This window comes from Hibiscus syriacus, unplaced genomic scaffold, assembly GCF_006381635.1.
Source record: "Hibiscus syriacus cultivar Baekdansim isolate YM2019G1 unplaced genomic scaffold, ASM638163v2 tig00110339_pilon, whole genome shotgun sequence".
In the NCBI taxonomy this organism is placed as follows: domain Eukaryota; kingdom Viridiplantae; phylum Streptophyta; class Magnoliopsida; order Malvales; family Malvaceae; genus Hibiscus; species Hibiscus syriacus.
Genome location: NW_024062692.1, coordinates 495690 through 512368, shown reverse-complemented (window position 1 = coordinate 512368; position 16679 = coordinate 495690). Strand labels below are relative to the sequence as shown.

The following is a 16679-nucleotide window of genomic DNA, read 5'->3' as shown; positions in this document are numbered from 1 at the left end:
CGATTCAGTTACCTCTACGGATTTTATTCTTTCCTCCAAGCTCTTGATCTGTCTAGTCAATTCTTCATTGGTTTTTTCTTTCTCATTTAACTTGTTCAGGTCTGGAATTAGATGCTCAGCATTAAATTCTTCTATCTTCACCTCTGACATAAGCAAATTTTTGCTTGAAGACGCGGGATCCACTTGTTGATTTTCATTAGGTTTGGTTTATTGAAGTGCCGATGTGCGAGCATGGATTTGCACAGGTGTGATAACAGATGATAAATTGGTTCGGGTGTGAAACCTAAAGGATATATAGGTTCCTGGTCAAAAGATACAGGATTTTCATGAATTTTTCCAATGGTAGCTTGCTTTTTTAGCATATCCTCTATTCTCTGCATCATACTTTCTTGAGAATTTTCAATACTAGTTTCAATCTTCTCTAACTTCATTCTCATTTCTGCTTGTTCTTTATTATGTTGTTCCTCGAGACATTGTACTTTAACCTCTATTTTCTTAGTTGCTTGTCTAATACCGTAGTGGTATTGAATTTCTCGTTTGGCCAGGATAACTGCGATTGAAAATCCTTTTCATATTATTTTTTCAAATTTTATTTAATGAATGTTTATCTTAATGTAAAAAAATATACATAAAGAAAATAATGCAATGAATAATGAATGTATGTAAAATGAATGTATGTAAAATGAATATATGCAAAAGGTATTGATCTCAAAAAGTTAACTGTCATAGAACAACTTCCATCGGCATACAAAAGTTTCTATATAATAGTTCATAACTACAGATACAACATAGCTTTCCTATTAAGCTCTATGATTTCCTTCATCAGCTATGACATCTTCTTTCCAAACTTAGAAACTGGATCAACATGATGCTCAATGATCTTTGCTTCAGCAGCTAACTCCCCAATATATCTGGCAACTTCGCTCATTTGTACCATGGTCTCGAATACCATACTGCTTCTTTCTTCACTTCTTTATTCATAGAAATTAGTATATTTTTGCCATTGTTCATTAGTTCATCGAGAGTTTGCTCTAACTCAGTGATTCTAACTTGACAACTATGCAAAGTACTTTCAAGATCTCGGATTCGTCTTCGTAGTGAAGCATTCTCCTCATAACTCTCTTTCAGATCACTAGGTCCTAGATGAACCTTCTCTTAGAATAATGATTCTTCAAGTTGCAAGATGTAAGCATTAAACTTTGTATTTTTGTTTTCTACACTGATCCAAATCCTCTTCAAGTTTGTTCGTGTTTCTTGTGTTCTTTGATTAAGCTTATGGATTTGCACATTCTTTTTTCTACATCGTTGCATCCAATTGTTGGCCACCTCTTGCTATACTTCGAGTCTGGTATTGAAGTTCTTTCTCGCCAAATCTCATTTTCCTTTTCAGCATCGAACTCTTTAATCCGTTAGCCCCTAACTTCAAGTTCAGCAATCATATTGTTCATTCCAACTTCAAATCCCTTTAACATGGTATTTTTCTCACCTCAAACCCCTCAAGTATGTTATTCTTCATATTTTCTAATTTTTGGCTCGATCCCTTTCTTTCTGCATTTCATTCATAATCTCGCGACTTTCAGCTTTGTGCCTTATAATTCGCTCCCTTTTGTCAACCTCAAAATCTTCCATTTTCTGTTTTCCTTTCTCAAGGCTTTTGAGTAAACGGCTATTCTTTCCATTTCAAATCTTCGACTTGGCATTTCTCAATGTTCAACTCTTTGGTCATCTGTGTTGTTGCTTTGCTCGATCCTGATGCTATTCGGGATTTTTGTGCTCATGGCAATTCTTCTTTAACGTCTAAACTCACCATCTACTTTTTCTTTGTTTTCCCTCAGCATTGCATATTGTGCTGAATGAAAGTCAACATTGACGCCCAATATAGCTTTATCTCGTCACATTTGTTCTAACTCTTTTGACCAACCTTCTCTTTCTGCTTCAAACTTAGCTCTTAGGATTTATATCTCTGATGGGACTACCCGAATGCGATCTTCCATAGAGATATCCTCATTTTGGTCTGGTAGAGGAATATTTTCATTTTTCCTGATAGACCTCATTCATCATAATCAAGGGTTAACATTACTTTTGTTGCTTTGGGTCGAATACAAAAAGTTGTTTTCCAAGCTTTAACGTCATCCATGATGTTTCTTTTGTAATTTTTTATATGAAATGCAAACTCAGACGAATGTAACCCAGTATTAACATGAACAAATTGATGACCCTCGTACTGCCTTATAACCAGAAGTGGTGCATATCCAATTCCTCCCCACAAATCGAGTAGCATCACCCAGTTGTAGTCACCACATTTGTAAAAGAACCACTTTGTATTTGCCACGGGGCATGCCAAACGATGTCATTGTTTTGCAGATTTCGAAGGGCATTTATCCACATGTCTTTCATGACTTCTTTTGGTCATTCTTGCTCCAGAAACTCTTTCAACGCTAAGTAGTTCGTACTAAAGCGACGGTATGAAACCTTTTATATCCTCCAAAAATGGCTACGGATCCAGACATATAATAATTGTGCATCCGAAAAAGCGTCCACCTCCCAGTCTCCTACAAGCGCTTAACGATCGAAAAGTCTCTGCTAGAATTGCAGAAGCATGATTGAACTTTTTTTTAACTGCTCGAACAAATCTACTACTGTAGCCTCAATGTATCCCAATACTTTCGGGAAAATGACCATACCATATATACCCAGATCCAAGAGATCAAATCGTACTTTATTATCTGGATGACTCTGAATGATTTCTTTGATGTTGGTCCAAGAAATGCCTTCGCCCTCGCCCTTTTTGTTTTGTACGGGCCACTACACATTCTCTCGTACTCCTACAATCTTTGCTAATTTAACTTGGAAAGGTTGAGTTTTGACTGACCTTGAATAAATTCGATTCTCCAAAGCCCTTCTATATGTATCAAAGTTGTATACTCTTCAATAGTAGGAACCAAGTCCTCTTTATTGAAAGTGAAGCAATTATACCCTAGATTCCAGAACTGAATCAGGGCTCGAAGCAATTCATCATCAACTTTGACATAGAGCAAATATGGGATGCCCCCATAACACTAATAGAACTGCAGCTTTTTGTTTGAGTCCTAACTCTCCCAAATGCCTCGCAGATCTTGAATATCATTTCTTTTTAGCGAAACTGGAGCATAACTTGCTAAATCTGGTACATAATCATCTTGCATACTATCTCCTCCTTGCCTTTGTAATTCTTCAGACCACTGTCTTACTTCTGAGTTTGGAACTATTTGATTTGAACACTTTTTATCCATAGATGAAGGTTTTCCAATGAGACGATTAACTCGATGATCAATAGCTTTAATCATGTATGATGCTATGCAAACAGCAAAAATAAAAGAAAACATAAAAAGGACATGAATTAGTTCAACTAATAAGGAAGGAAAATTTTAAATTAATGTCTACCAAATATTTCTATTTAAACATGCTTTCTACATAACATTTAAATAATACTATAATCTAAGTTCACATGAAATTTATTCAGCAGGAAAATAAATAAACTAAAAGGAAAAGGTTAATTCATTTTCTTTGTGTACATCTATTTTGGACAAAATTTCGGCATGGTTTCAGATTGGAAGAGTTTCTAGGGTTTATTATATGCAGAGTTTCAGTTCTAAGAGTAAAGGTACTTGAATTGTCCTTGTTGATGCCCCCTTGGGCTGCCAACCCTCAATCCAAGTCCACTATAGACTTAAGTGGATCGAGTTCAATTCGAGGGGACACGTTTCTCTATGCCTGACACGAAGAATAAATTCTCACGAAGATATAGATCATATGAACCCCAAAAGCTACTTTCTAGTCTGATACGGAGAATAAATTCTCATGAAGACGCCGCTTTCACTCCCACTTAAAAGGGACAAGCTTGATTATAAAGCTTATGTTATGCAATGCAAGTGTTGTGTGTAAGGAGAAATATTCAAACCTTTTGAAAAACAAATAAAAATTAAATTTAATATCTGAAAGGAATGAAAACATTAATAAAGAAGAATATAATATATATATATAATAGTATAAAACCATAAGTATAAAAATTTGAAAGAAAAGACTTATAAATTAAATAAATATGAATTTTTCATTTCTAATTGATACATACAATTTATAATTAATTTCAAAGATTGACCAGATCCCCAGCGGAGTCGCCAAGCTGTCGTAACCGGTTTTTGCCCGTGCACGAAATTTGTACTTGGCGGAAAAAAATATAATGAATAAATAAATGATTTTGATTTTTAAAAAATATTTTGGGAGTCGTCATTGACATTTTTGGGTTAGGTAGGTCAAATACCTAAAAACAATCTTTTAAAATAATTTTTAAGAAAATATAATTTAAAAGATAAACTGATCTGCGTATAACCAAAAACAAATTTAGTAAAAAGGGATTCGTGGTCGATTACGTTTAGGGAATGATTAGCACCCCTATAACGCCCAAAATTGGTACTTATTAATTATAAATTGTCTCTATTATTAGAAATTTAAGAACTCAAAGATATATTTAATTCATAATTTTTTAATTTCAATTTTATTACTATAATTTTAAGAAAAATATATTAACTTTTATATTTTTATAAATAAGATATTTATTTACTTAGAAATATCAGAAAAATACTTCTAGTTGCTTTAAGACAATTTTCTTAATATTAAAAAATAAATAAATATTAAAATATGATTATTTTTTTCTAAAAGTAATAAAAAAATTTAAAATAGGATTTTATTTAATAGAAAACAAATAATAATAAATAAATATTATATATATTTTATATGACTAAAAATAATAATAATAATTAAAATATTGAAATAAACATAAATTAAAACAATAACTAAAATAATTAAATTAAAACTATAAATATAAAAGTAATAAAACTAGTAATTAAATGAAAGTATTAAAATTAGTGACTAAATTATAACATTTTAAAATAAAGTGCCCTAATTCGTAATTAATCATTTAAAATTATAGGGGCTAAACATGCTATTTTACCTTATTATTAATGTAGTGACTAAAATAAATATATATAAAATTCGGACATCAATTTAAATTAAAACATGCTATTCGGGATTAAAATATTAATTATTAAAATTAGAGGACTAAATCTATTATTTTACCTAAAATTATCTATTATTTTATGTAAAGGACTAAAATAAATAAAATTAAAATTAAGAAACCGAATTAAAAGTCCCAAGATTTGATTTCGGTGACTAAAATATAAAATTACAAAGTTGGGATGGCATCGGGTATAATTAACCCAAAGCGAAATTACACAAAAGCCCTCACCAAAGCTACGTCGTTTTGCTGAGGGAATTTAAACCCTATTATAGCCGGCCTTGAGGCCAATTTTTTCATTTCTTCTCTTCTCCTTCTCTCTCTAAGGGAGAGAAAAATTTTCTCTCTCGCCTCTCTCTAAGATTCCCTCACCGGAGGGAATCCGGTCGCCAGTCAGCTGCCGTCGATCCCACCGTCGGCCACCGTCGTCGGCCGGAAAATACAAAATTGTCCCAAATGATAGATCCGAGGATCTATAGCCAAATCCGACCCTCATTTATCCTAAAAAAACTAGGGATTTTTGCAAATCTGAAGAAATACCTTTGGTATTTCAGTTTCTGTGGTGGCGCGTAGAGGAGCGTGGTTACTCCGGTAATGGTGTGGCTTCCTCAGTAAGTATCTCTCTTATTGTTTTATGATATTTGTTGGTTTTGGTTGCTGTTGGTTCTCTGGCTTGCTTCGTGTCTCTCTTTGCAGGTTCGATCGATGGCTTTATAGCCATCACCGGCGCTTGCTTCGGACGGATAATAAGGCAGAGTTTGGTGAGTCATCAAACCTAAAGTGGTGACTCACTCTAAAGATTGAAACATGGGTGGCTGGCGTTGATATTTCGGAGTCTTCATTGGGTGTCGTGGCAACGAGCGTCGGCAGCGTGGAATGGTGGCAATGAAGACGACGGTCGCGTGGCCCTAGGGTATCATAACCCTAGGGTTTCTGCTGGGATCATCTTGACCGTTGGATCTAAACCAAATCCAACGGTGGACAAGGAGAGGTGGCTGAAGTGAGATGAAAACCCTAGTTGGGTTTTAGGGTTTTTGGTGGGTTTGGGCCGATTTGTTTGGGCTCTTGTAAATGGGCCTCGGGTTTGGTTGGGCCTGAATTGTAATAATAATAATAATAATAATAATTATAAATAATATATATAAAATAATATAGTAATAAATAAAATAATAATAACAATAGAATATAAAACCAAATGGATGAAAAAATTAGTATCTTCAAGAACTATCCTTGCTTTAGATTTGAGCGCCAGCGAGTTCAAGGCCCTCGCCTTCTCAGTTCTGCCCAGACCCCTTATGTTCCACGACAACAGGGAAAATTTATAATAAACGCAGTAAATAGCACACGCACAATAAGCACTCACCGTGTTTAAAGCTCTGACCTGCCCTCTAGCGCCATCAATTTTCTCACAACCATGTCTTTTGAAGCTTTAAATTCAAACCCCAAGGACTTGCCCACATCGTAAGTAGCGGCTGCTTCCGATGAGATCTCGTTGACCATTTTTACTGCTTTCTTTTTATTCTTCCTTCTTGTGGGTTTGGATTTCCCTTTATTTTTTCCCTCTTCTTTGTTTAGACAATCATTAACATCCACTACAAATGTTTGAAGCCCATTTCCATACACGGGTGGCTACCCAATTGACTTAGACCATAACACTGGAGCCTACCAACCTGCTTAGACCGAGGCTGATCCACCAGCTCTGCTAAATTGGGTTCTACCTGATCATGGCCCACCCGATCTATAGAGGAAGGAATTTCGATATCGTCAACAATTTCAATAGCCAGCTTTTGTAAACGAACTCCTTTGAGCATATTCTCCTCAGAACCAGTCCAATCAGCCGAGTTAGATAATCTACTGCTTGACACAACTGGAACCTCAACCAGCCTAATATTATGAGGGCCCACCTCTTCTACCAAATCCTGTCTGTCTGTATTCCTTGCAGGCGAGCTAGCGCCCATGGGGAATCCCGTATGTGCTGTTGAGCACTCTCCGGCCTTCTGGAAGTCCTGGGCTACGCTAATATCTAATCCTTTATAATCCAGCAATCGCTTCGGGGGTTGGACTCCTCGCCATTATCCTCTGCTGCTGTCCATAGTATGGGTACGTTCCATCAATAATACATGATGCTATTTGAATTCCTCGGTCGAGATTCTGATTGGCGAGCAACATCCGTTGATGACAACCGTAATACTTTCGGGGATGGCATACCTTTTTTGAACTGATACTTACACTTTCGCTATGTCAAAACGATTCTACTTTCGAGTATCCTCTTCCACCATAACCACCTCCCCCCAACGCCTGTTGTGTTAGCACTCGAAACCTCGTTAAAATCCAAAAGGGCCTCCTTGAAGGATCTTCCAGCTTTCTCTGTTGCATCTCTTCTCCACACTTTAAGAACTCTAGGTGCTTTTTTCTGGACCTTGTTACTCGAGACTTTTTCTCTGAATACTCTGACACGAAACCTATCTTTAGTATTCCATCGCCTCTCTCGGATGCGAAACTTGCTTCACCAAACATACTAAATCTAACAAACTCGAAAGTTGATATCCTATCCTATCAGCCCTTTTAGCATTTTTGTAAGCTATGAATACATCTACCACATTTCCATATGCACTAAAGACACCCTTTAGGAGTGCTTGAGAAGTCCTCCTGCTGACGTTGTCCACAAATACTGAAAGTCCAATGTTCCGACGATTAATGCCTGACCGATCCCTTGAATAGCTTCTGGTTTTCGGTCTTCGAGTCTGTCATTCTCGTCTCGTCGAACTGGAAATCCCGGTCTCCAATTGCGCCTGTTGAGCTTCTCCTGCTCCCCGACCCTTCCCATTCTTGGCTACCCTAATTTTTGAATTTAAGAATAATTACAGTAATGCCCTTCTATATGTTTTTCAATTAAATTTCTATTTTTATTAAATAAAATAATAGTTTTTAATAAATATATTATTTCGGGTCGGATTGATTCAAATTTTATCTCAAAAAGTCCGTTCAGATTTGGATTATGGATGTATATTTTTCGGGTCGATTCAGATTCGGGTTGATGATATATAATTTTCAGTTTGAGTCAGGTTGATCGAAAATTCATCCGACCCGACCAATGTCCATCCCTTAGTTGAGTAATATTTTCAATACAATTGAGGATATTATAAATTAAATATTTTCAATTATAAAAAAATTATAAATTTACATATGTCTAAGTTCAAGTCAGTCTTAAATAGATTAACGAATGGCAGGACTACCCGCAAACATCAACATAAAACCCGAGAAGAATATATCTGGAATATAAATTCCTCCTCTTAGTTATTGATTAATCCTTCAATTTTAGGCAAAGAAGAAGAAGAAATAGAGAATGGGAAATTACAATTTTACAGTAACCAGTAGTTATCACCTCCATCCAACTCTTTCTCTGTAAAAATATAAGAAGAGCCTATGGCTATGGTGGATATTGTAAATTATACAAACACAATACTCTGCTACAAATACATAAAAAAGTTAAAAAGTATTAGCATTCCCGGTAGTAACAGTAGAATCCCAACAATAGTTGTCCCCATCAAATTCTGTCATCATCCACTGCTGAATCTCATCCTCCAATCCTTTTCCCCTATCCGTTTCCATGCTCACCTTATCTTTTTCCTCAGTCATCCACCTGTTATTAATTTCATGAGCACTGGTTATTTTTGGTGTAACTGTTCCGGTTGCTGCTGCTGGTGTTGAATTGATATCAGGGAAGGGGAAGTTGAGTTTAGCTCTTGGTCCTCGGAAATCGATAGCTGCTTTATCGTAAGGTAAGCTGCTTCCTCCGCCGTGTTGAAGGTTCCGAGCCACACCCTGGTGGCACGCCTCGGGTCTCGAATCTCCGCTGCCCATTTGCCCCACGGTCTTTTCCGGACTCCCCTGTAGTTTTTCTTTACTCTTTTAACTCTAATTTTAGTTGTGGGCGTAATTGTTGTCCCCTTTTTTTCGTCTTGCTGAGTTGGCGGGAAAAGATTGCACCCCAGACCGCCGTCGAATTTGCAGACGTGGCACTTATCCTGAACTTCACTCACTTGAAGTACCGTGTTCCCCCGATCAGCGCCGGTACAAGTAGAAGTGGAACCCCCGGGAGCACCAAAATCAAAAAAGAATCAATAGCGGCGGCGGCGGCGGAGGAAGTGGAACCAGTGATGAGGTTCTTGAAGGCGGAAACATGACGGGGATTTCTTGTTCCGTAGAAAGATGGTAAAGCGGGCAAAAGTATTTTTCCAGATTTCAGTTGGTTAAGGACGACAGAAAAAAGGAGCAGAGGGGGCGTTTATATACGGAGATTCGGAAGTATATACGTGGCATTCCAGCTGGTTACACCGTTTAAGACACGGCTTAGGAGACCTCTATTATGTCGGGCGTGTGCCAAGTAGATAGCAGAAGTCGCCATGGGTTGATGAGGTGGCAGATGACGTCATTATATGACATCAGGAAATAAAAGGAGAGTGATGTGTCAAATTGAACAAACCGACATTTGGGTCCACCAAAGCCTGGTACTTGGCAGTAAAGCGTTACCGTCATTTTATAGGAAGGCACGACTCATGCATCGCAGTTTATATCACGTGTTAAAAGGTGCGGTTTATACACCGTGCCTTGTTAAATGTATAAAAAAATCGAATGTTAATTTTATGTTATGATGATATTTGTGTAAAAATCAACTTTATTTATTTATTTTTTGGGTGTGCATAAAAAAAATTTATGCATTAAAATCTTTAAATATTATTTTACAAATTATTTTATAACTCGACAAATTTTAATTTTTGCATGAAATTACACAATACGTATAATAAAGTGTTGGAAAACTTTGAGTGTAAGTAATTTAAAATATAAATAATTTTATAAAAGTTTTATAATAGTATTTCCTTTACCAAATGATGATGATGATAAGAAAAATTTTATAATTTAAAAAAATTATAAATTTCATATATTTTTGAAAATTTTATTAATTTTTAAAATTAATTGTTTAAAAATATAAAAAAATATTAAAATAAAATTTTAATTACAATTGAGGGATTAAATGAATTATTATTCATTAATTATTATTTTTTAACAACAATTAATAATATTTATTCTTTTTTAATTACAATTGAGGAAGCAAAGAAACTTGGAAATAAAAGTCTGCATATAGGAAATATAAATTACAACCACAGACCTCTGCGAGATTGTAAATGAGCAATAACGTATGAGGTGTGTGCAACCTGTTGAACTTAGTAAATTTAGTGGAATTTGATTTGAACAACTTATTCTTTAACATTTGCTTTTTATCTTCATCACTACATCTTAATCATTTTGTGTATTTTGATATACTAGTTATAAAACTTTTATAAAATTATTCATATTTTAAATTACTTACACTCAAAGTTTTCATACTAATTATATGTATTGTGTATTTTATGCAAAAATCAAAATTTTTCGAGATATAAAATAATTGGCAAAAGAATATTAAAGATTTTAATGTAGAAAGTTTTTTTTCACACACAAAAAATAATTAAATAAATAAATAAAGTTGATATTTTTACACAAATATCACTTTAATAAAAATTAATTACATATTTAACATCATTTTAAAAATATTTATGAGAAAATGATGAGTTTCATAAAATTTTATTCTGATTTATATGATAAGTTTCATTTTAAGTATTTTATGAAATTTGTCACTATTTCTTGGCTAGTTTCATATGCACTATAACAAATGACATAGATCCTAAAACAATTCTCAAACACTTGTATTTTTCAAATTATTTTTTCCACCTGGATTTTTTTTCAAATTTTATTGTATACAATACAAACTTATTAATATAAGATCAAAAAAGACGAACAGATTGTAATTGAAAATCTTATTAAAAGTGTAACTTTTTAGGTTAGAATAATTTTTAAATTTGACAAGTTGCAATAAAAAACATTACATTCTTCCTAATATTTTTGGTTAAATTCCGCTCTTGTAATATAACTTTTTGATTACAACTGAAAAAATTATAAATTTATATAACTTTTTAAATTAAACATGATAACATTTTATATTAAAATTGTCTTAAATTAGACCACCACGCCCATAACTATCTTCCCTTACACTTAAATCTCCTTTTTTTTGCTTTTTTTTGTTGACCTATTAACATATTCCGCCTCTGTTTGAAAACTTAAGAATAGCATGGTAAAAAAAATACTGATATCATACTTCTATCTACTTAAACATAAACTATTGTTCAATCATATTGTGAGAAACCAAAAAAAAATTAAAATATTTTATAGGATTATAGTTAAAAAGTTAAAATTAAAATAATTTATAGTAACATATTGTTCAATCATTTCGTCTCCCTTGCAAGCTGAACTCGGGACATTTTTGAAGGACTTCCAACTAACGTGGTCCCATGGAATTGAACGATTTCAATATCAAACGGACTGTGAGGAAGCTTCTAAGCTAGTGTCTTCACCAACGGCTAACTCTAGCTCATATCACTTGTTCACTCCATTGCTAGCCTCATTTCAAAACCATGAATGCGACTTTCTTCTTATTCGCCGTAAAGCTAATGTTGCTATTGATTACTTGCCAAATCCACTATTAATACTAATGGTAAAGTATGCATATATTGGAAGCCATCTCCCATTTCACTCGTGCCTTCCATGGTCCTGTCTTTATTCGCAATTAGTGTTTTACGGTAATGTTTTCATTCTTATTAAAATAAATAAATATTAAATTATATCATAGTTTGATAATCCATGTTTAAAAGATTCGGAGAAATATCATGGAAGATTTGAAGAAAAAAAGAACTCAATCTTTAAAGATTAGGTTTTTATAGAAGAAAGTTGATAACAAATTATTCTTTTTACCTTTCGGCCATGCCTATATTTATTATTATCATACTACAATATGTATAATAATTAGGTTAAATTTTAAAAATATTTAAATTGAATTATTATTTTTAAAAAAAGAAAAAAAAGATTTTTCACCAAATTTAATCTTTTAAACAGAATTAATCCTTTTAAAGACGCGTGTATATAAATAATGAAACCCTCAGAGGTTGACATCCCCACAACCAATTACATATTCATTTTAGTTACCTTCATCCTCGGAATCTGCATTTCAACCAACACAAGCAAGTCGATAAAAAAACAATTCCGGCATTACTTACAACCCTATACATATATAAACTAATATTACAAGCTTTTTATTATTCAAATATCATTGTAAAAAAATTACTACCTAAAATAATATCCTTTTAGTTCATTTTTTATATTTATAATTTTCTCTGTCACACGAGCAAAAGATACTCCACGTCAAACGCGTCTTTAAAAGGATTTCCTATCAAAAGCGCCTTCTACACATGTTTTATAACTAGATTTTTAACTTCTACAACACTGCTCTTCCTTTTAAGAGAGCATCATGGACACAAGCAAGCTCTTCAGAGAGTTATGTGAACATCATGACATTCTATGATCATGGAATTATATTTAATAGCTCAAATTATTTTAAAAAAAGAAATAAAAAACAAGATATAAGAGATGTTTACCGGATCTAATGTCTTCGCCTACTTTTCCTCAGTTTTGCCATTGCCTCATGATCATGGAGCATATGAGAACCCACCAGTAGACGTGGAACACAAGTAGCATTAGCAACATAGTGTTCAGAAACTAGTACAAGAATTTGCGATATGACTCTGAAGGACGAAAGAACTCCATAAGATCATAGCTGTTACAGGCCAACCACCAAAGTAGACAATTGATCAGTCAGTCTGCAGCTCATGTAGTGAAACCAAGTCATTCACATTAAAGGCAAACCTTGAACTTTTGATGACCCAAAATGGAAAGATTATTAAACGTAGCACGAGCCAAGAAATGGAAAATAATCCGAAGCACACGCTAGCACCGAGATCCCTTCCCGTATATTTTAAAATTTTAGCTGCTTCCAAAAACACAGCACTTGCTCATAGGCAAGGACAATTGAACCATACGGAAAAAGCGTAAACAAGCCAATTATAATCTTTTCATGCTTGGATATCTACAAGTTCATATAATTTATCAAACCAACTTGCAAACGGGAGCATATTCAACTAGGGATACCATATATGCGTACAGAAAGCAAACACATTTTAGTATGTATAGAATAAAAGATAATAATAATATTTTAAAAAATGAAATACAAACAATACACAAGGAATAATATTTGCCTCTTTTATACAGAAACGACGGGGTAGATGCACTTCCACAGAAAAGGGTAAGTTACCTTGTAACATATGAGTATCCAATCAGGATTGTAGTATTACATGATGAGACATCATCACAGCAAAATCCTTCCTTCGAGTCTCCCAAGTAAGGAGTGCAGCAATGCTATAGATGTAGAACCCACATTGGCACATGTAGAAAAGGCTTAAGGAAAGCCTGAAAAAAAATGAAGAAATTAAAAGTAAGTTGTCAGCAGGTATAACAAGCCAAGTCCTCCGACCATGCAGGATCCAATAATTAAAAGAACAAAGAAAAACATGTTGAGGTATGTATCAAGAGAAACCACATAAATTTCAATAAAAAAAACGAAAAAAACAGATTTATTCCTTGAAGGTAGACAATATCTCATTATAAATTATTTTCCATGAAGATAAGATGTTACCGAGCAAGATACTTCAGAGATAAGATAACACATTCACTTGGTCACGAGAACACTTATACCCCCTCCAATTCAAATTAAAAGCACAAATGAAAGTACAATAAAACAAGATAACAAGCTTGACAGATGATAAGTACAAGTTTAAGTTAGGCTTATCTGCTAGTCGTGAACGTTAAGATTAGTATCATTGGGATGTTAAGGGAACTAAACTGGAAAACAATAACAGAACACAACAACAATAATCAGATATTTGATGCGACTTTGCTTTCAAATACGTTAATATGAGCAATCATTCACCATAGCTTTACAAAGAGGTGCACATTAATGAGTACCAGCTTTTATACAAACTTATTTGCAATTAATTTCGAGTGAAGTAAAAACGGAAAAATTGAGACATAAAATAGACAGATTTCGCATTTTTTAAGGAACAATAAAAAAAACGTTCTTTGGAATTAAAACAAAAGGAAATTAAGATAGGAAACAGCTTTTTCCCTTGAGTGCAGATACATCCCTTCATCTCAAGATAGAAGAGTAGTTTTAGAGCATTCAATCATTAAAGAAATGAACAATTATAGATTTGACCATTATCTCTGAGAGAATAATCATAAACAAGAGAAGAGCCTTTCATGAAATGCCAATTTAGACATAAGAAACATGGAGCATTGGAACTGAAGAGGAACATTAACCTTCTGACAGTTATGACAAAGACAATCATAACCTGAAAAAGGGGTGAATAACATTGCATACTAGAACAAGATATGAGATTGGTAAACACAACAGTTGGATACAAATTCAGGAATATAGGTTACTCACTTCAACTCTTGATTTGGCCAGTCCCTAAAGTACCCTTTTACATCTCTGAACCATGGCTCATAGTAGGTGATTTTGAGGACCCATGTTTCAACAGTAGCAAAGTATGCCAGCTTCCACATAGATTCTGAGCATTTTGCAATTATTGCCTGTGTAGCCTCAATATTCTTCCTCAAATGAGCAGATCCAGTACTCAATAACCAGACAGGCAACCTCTAAAGGAACAGCAATAAAAATTAAAATGTTGTATTAAGCTAGAAAAAAACAGTTTTTTCTCCTTGACTTCACCTCAAAACCACTTAGCCCAATTACTAGCATGTTTTTTGATGCGATGGATTTCTTTTGAATTATAAAATGGCCTATTTTTATTAAGCTTAATGGCAAAATTAGGGGAAATGAATGTTGGGGAAAAAAATTAAAGATTTGAAGATGTATCGAATTACAGTGATTGATAAAGTCGTTGATAGATGAAGACGATTTTATCAAAGTCGCCAGCAGACGCAGGCAATTTTGACACAATCACCGGCAACTACGGTCGACTTTATTCTTTCATTTTGCATTTTGGTACCAAATTATAAAAAAATGAAAGTGGAAAACAGAGTAATTTTTTTTTCATAAATCAATATTAAGTGAATTTTGGATGCCTTTAGTGAACTCACTATATCATTTTATTATAGTAATCTTATAAAATTTTATTTTAGTTCATGTACTTTTAATTTTCTTTCAATTTAGTCCTAAAGTACAAAAAGAAAAATTAAAGCAAATTCGATTTCAGTTACAGACGATTTTGTTACAACGTAGAAACATCTATATTTCCCTAATTAATTCAATACAATCCCTAAATTCTTTCACCAACGTCCATTTTTCCTTAATTTCGCCAAGCTTAATACATGCCAAACGAAATATTATAAAACCAAAATGGCAATTAAAATTTCGAAACAATAAACTAAGTACAGAATCAAAACTGAAAGAAAGAAAGAAAAACATAAGCGAAAAATGAATTTGTCAAGCAAGAACCTGGCTGCAGGGAAACAGAGCACGAAGTAAAGCAACGAGGAAATGCAAAGCTTCTGGCTTGGCATTGCTGCTCCAGATATACGACTCCATGATCGTACACCAATTTCAAAGAGATCACCCTCCAACTCTACAATTCTTACTTCAAAAACTCCAATTCACCGACTCCGAGGTTTCATTGAAGAGATTCTTTTCCCAGATAAAATAAGAATACTACAAATACAAAAAAAAAGAAAAAGAAAATTGAACTCTTGGTTTAGGCAACGCCAAAATGAAAAACCAATATGATGTTGTAGACCCATATTTTCGTCCACTCGGGCCCAATAATAAAACAACTACCCAGCAACTCTGTTCTCCCCTTCAGCCGCACGTCTCTCGTCTCCATTCCCGGATTTCTCGGCAACGTTTATCACCAACAACAAACTTAGTATTTTATTAGGTTTTAAACACCCAAAAATAGGGTTTTGTAAACCCTATAAATTTATAAATTACATGTAATTGAACACATAGAAATGGGGGAAATTACTCTCGATCTTCAGAGAAAAATAGCAATAAAATACAGGAAATTTTTCGGCGATCAAAGCAGAACCGAATCTAAGGTATTTTCAGTTTGTATTTCAGTTTCTTTAGCTTATTTGTTCAATTCGAATGCAATTAATAACAAAAATTAGTTTATAATTTTGTTAGTTGTTAAAGTAAATTCCATGAGTTCTAAAGAAAAATAATTAAAATAAGATAGGGAGTTAGGTTACCTTGCTTCGGTGTTCGTCGGAGTGGGGTGTCGCCGTCGTCGAGGGGTTCGAGTCTCGTGGCCGCGCTGATTTACGGTGAGCAGGTGTTGGCCACGACTTTGGGTTTTCGGATTATGTGTTTTGATAGGAGAGGAAGCATTCTTGGTCTCCTAGGAAGGTTGTGTGTCTCCCTCGGTTGAACGGAAGGCCGACCGGGGCTTAGCGGCCACCCAAGCTCGGTGGCTAGATCGTTCTCGCCCTTGGAATTGGAAAGCTCTGCGCCGCATGGAGAGAATAGGAAGAAGATGCGTGATGTTAGTTTAGTTGTTTTAGGTTATTTATTAAGTTTAGGGTTAATTACTTATTAAGCCACTCTAATTTAGCCACTTATTCCTATTCTAGTCATCAATTTTTAAGGTCAAATATCCATGTAGGTCCTTGTTTTTTTTGTAGT

At 34.2% G+C, this 16679-nt stretch overlaps 1 protein-coding gene and 1 pseudogene across 2 annotated transcripts; both read right to left on the bottom strand.

Annotated features, from left to right (window-relative positions):
- Positions 1-8493: 8493 nt before the first annotated feature.
- On the bottom strand, positions 8494-9305 carry LOC120120534 (annotated as a pseudogene).
- A 3067-nt stretch (positions 9306-12372) lies between these two features.
- Positions 12373-16459, bottom strand: LOC120120500 (LAG1 longevity assurance homolog 2-like). 2 transcript variants are annotated; one of them, XR_005515906.1, is made up of 5 exons: positions 15498-16459; positions 14484-14695; positions 13293-13447; positions 12848-12968; positions 12373-12758 (listed from the first exon to the last, which is right to left on the bottom strand). XR_005515906.1 is itself a non-coding variant. In XM_039140140.1 (4 exons), the coding sequence occupies exons 1-3, from the start codon at positions 15585-15587 to the stop codon at positions 13315-13317; spliced, it is 435 nt and encodes a 144-aa protein (XP_038996071.1). In that variant the 5' UTR covers positions 15588-16459; the 3' UTR covers positions 12373-12968; positions 13293-13314. The 2 variants fall into 2 exon arrangements, 1 of the variants encoding a protein (XP_038996071.1); XM_039140140.1 differs by having other exon boundaries at positions 12373-12968.
- Positions 16460-16679: the final 220 nt, after the last annotated feature.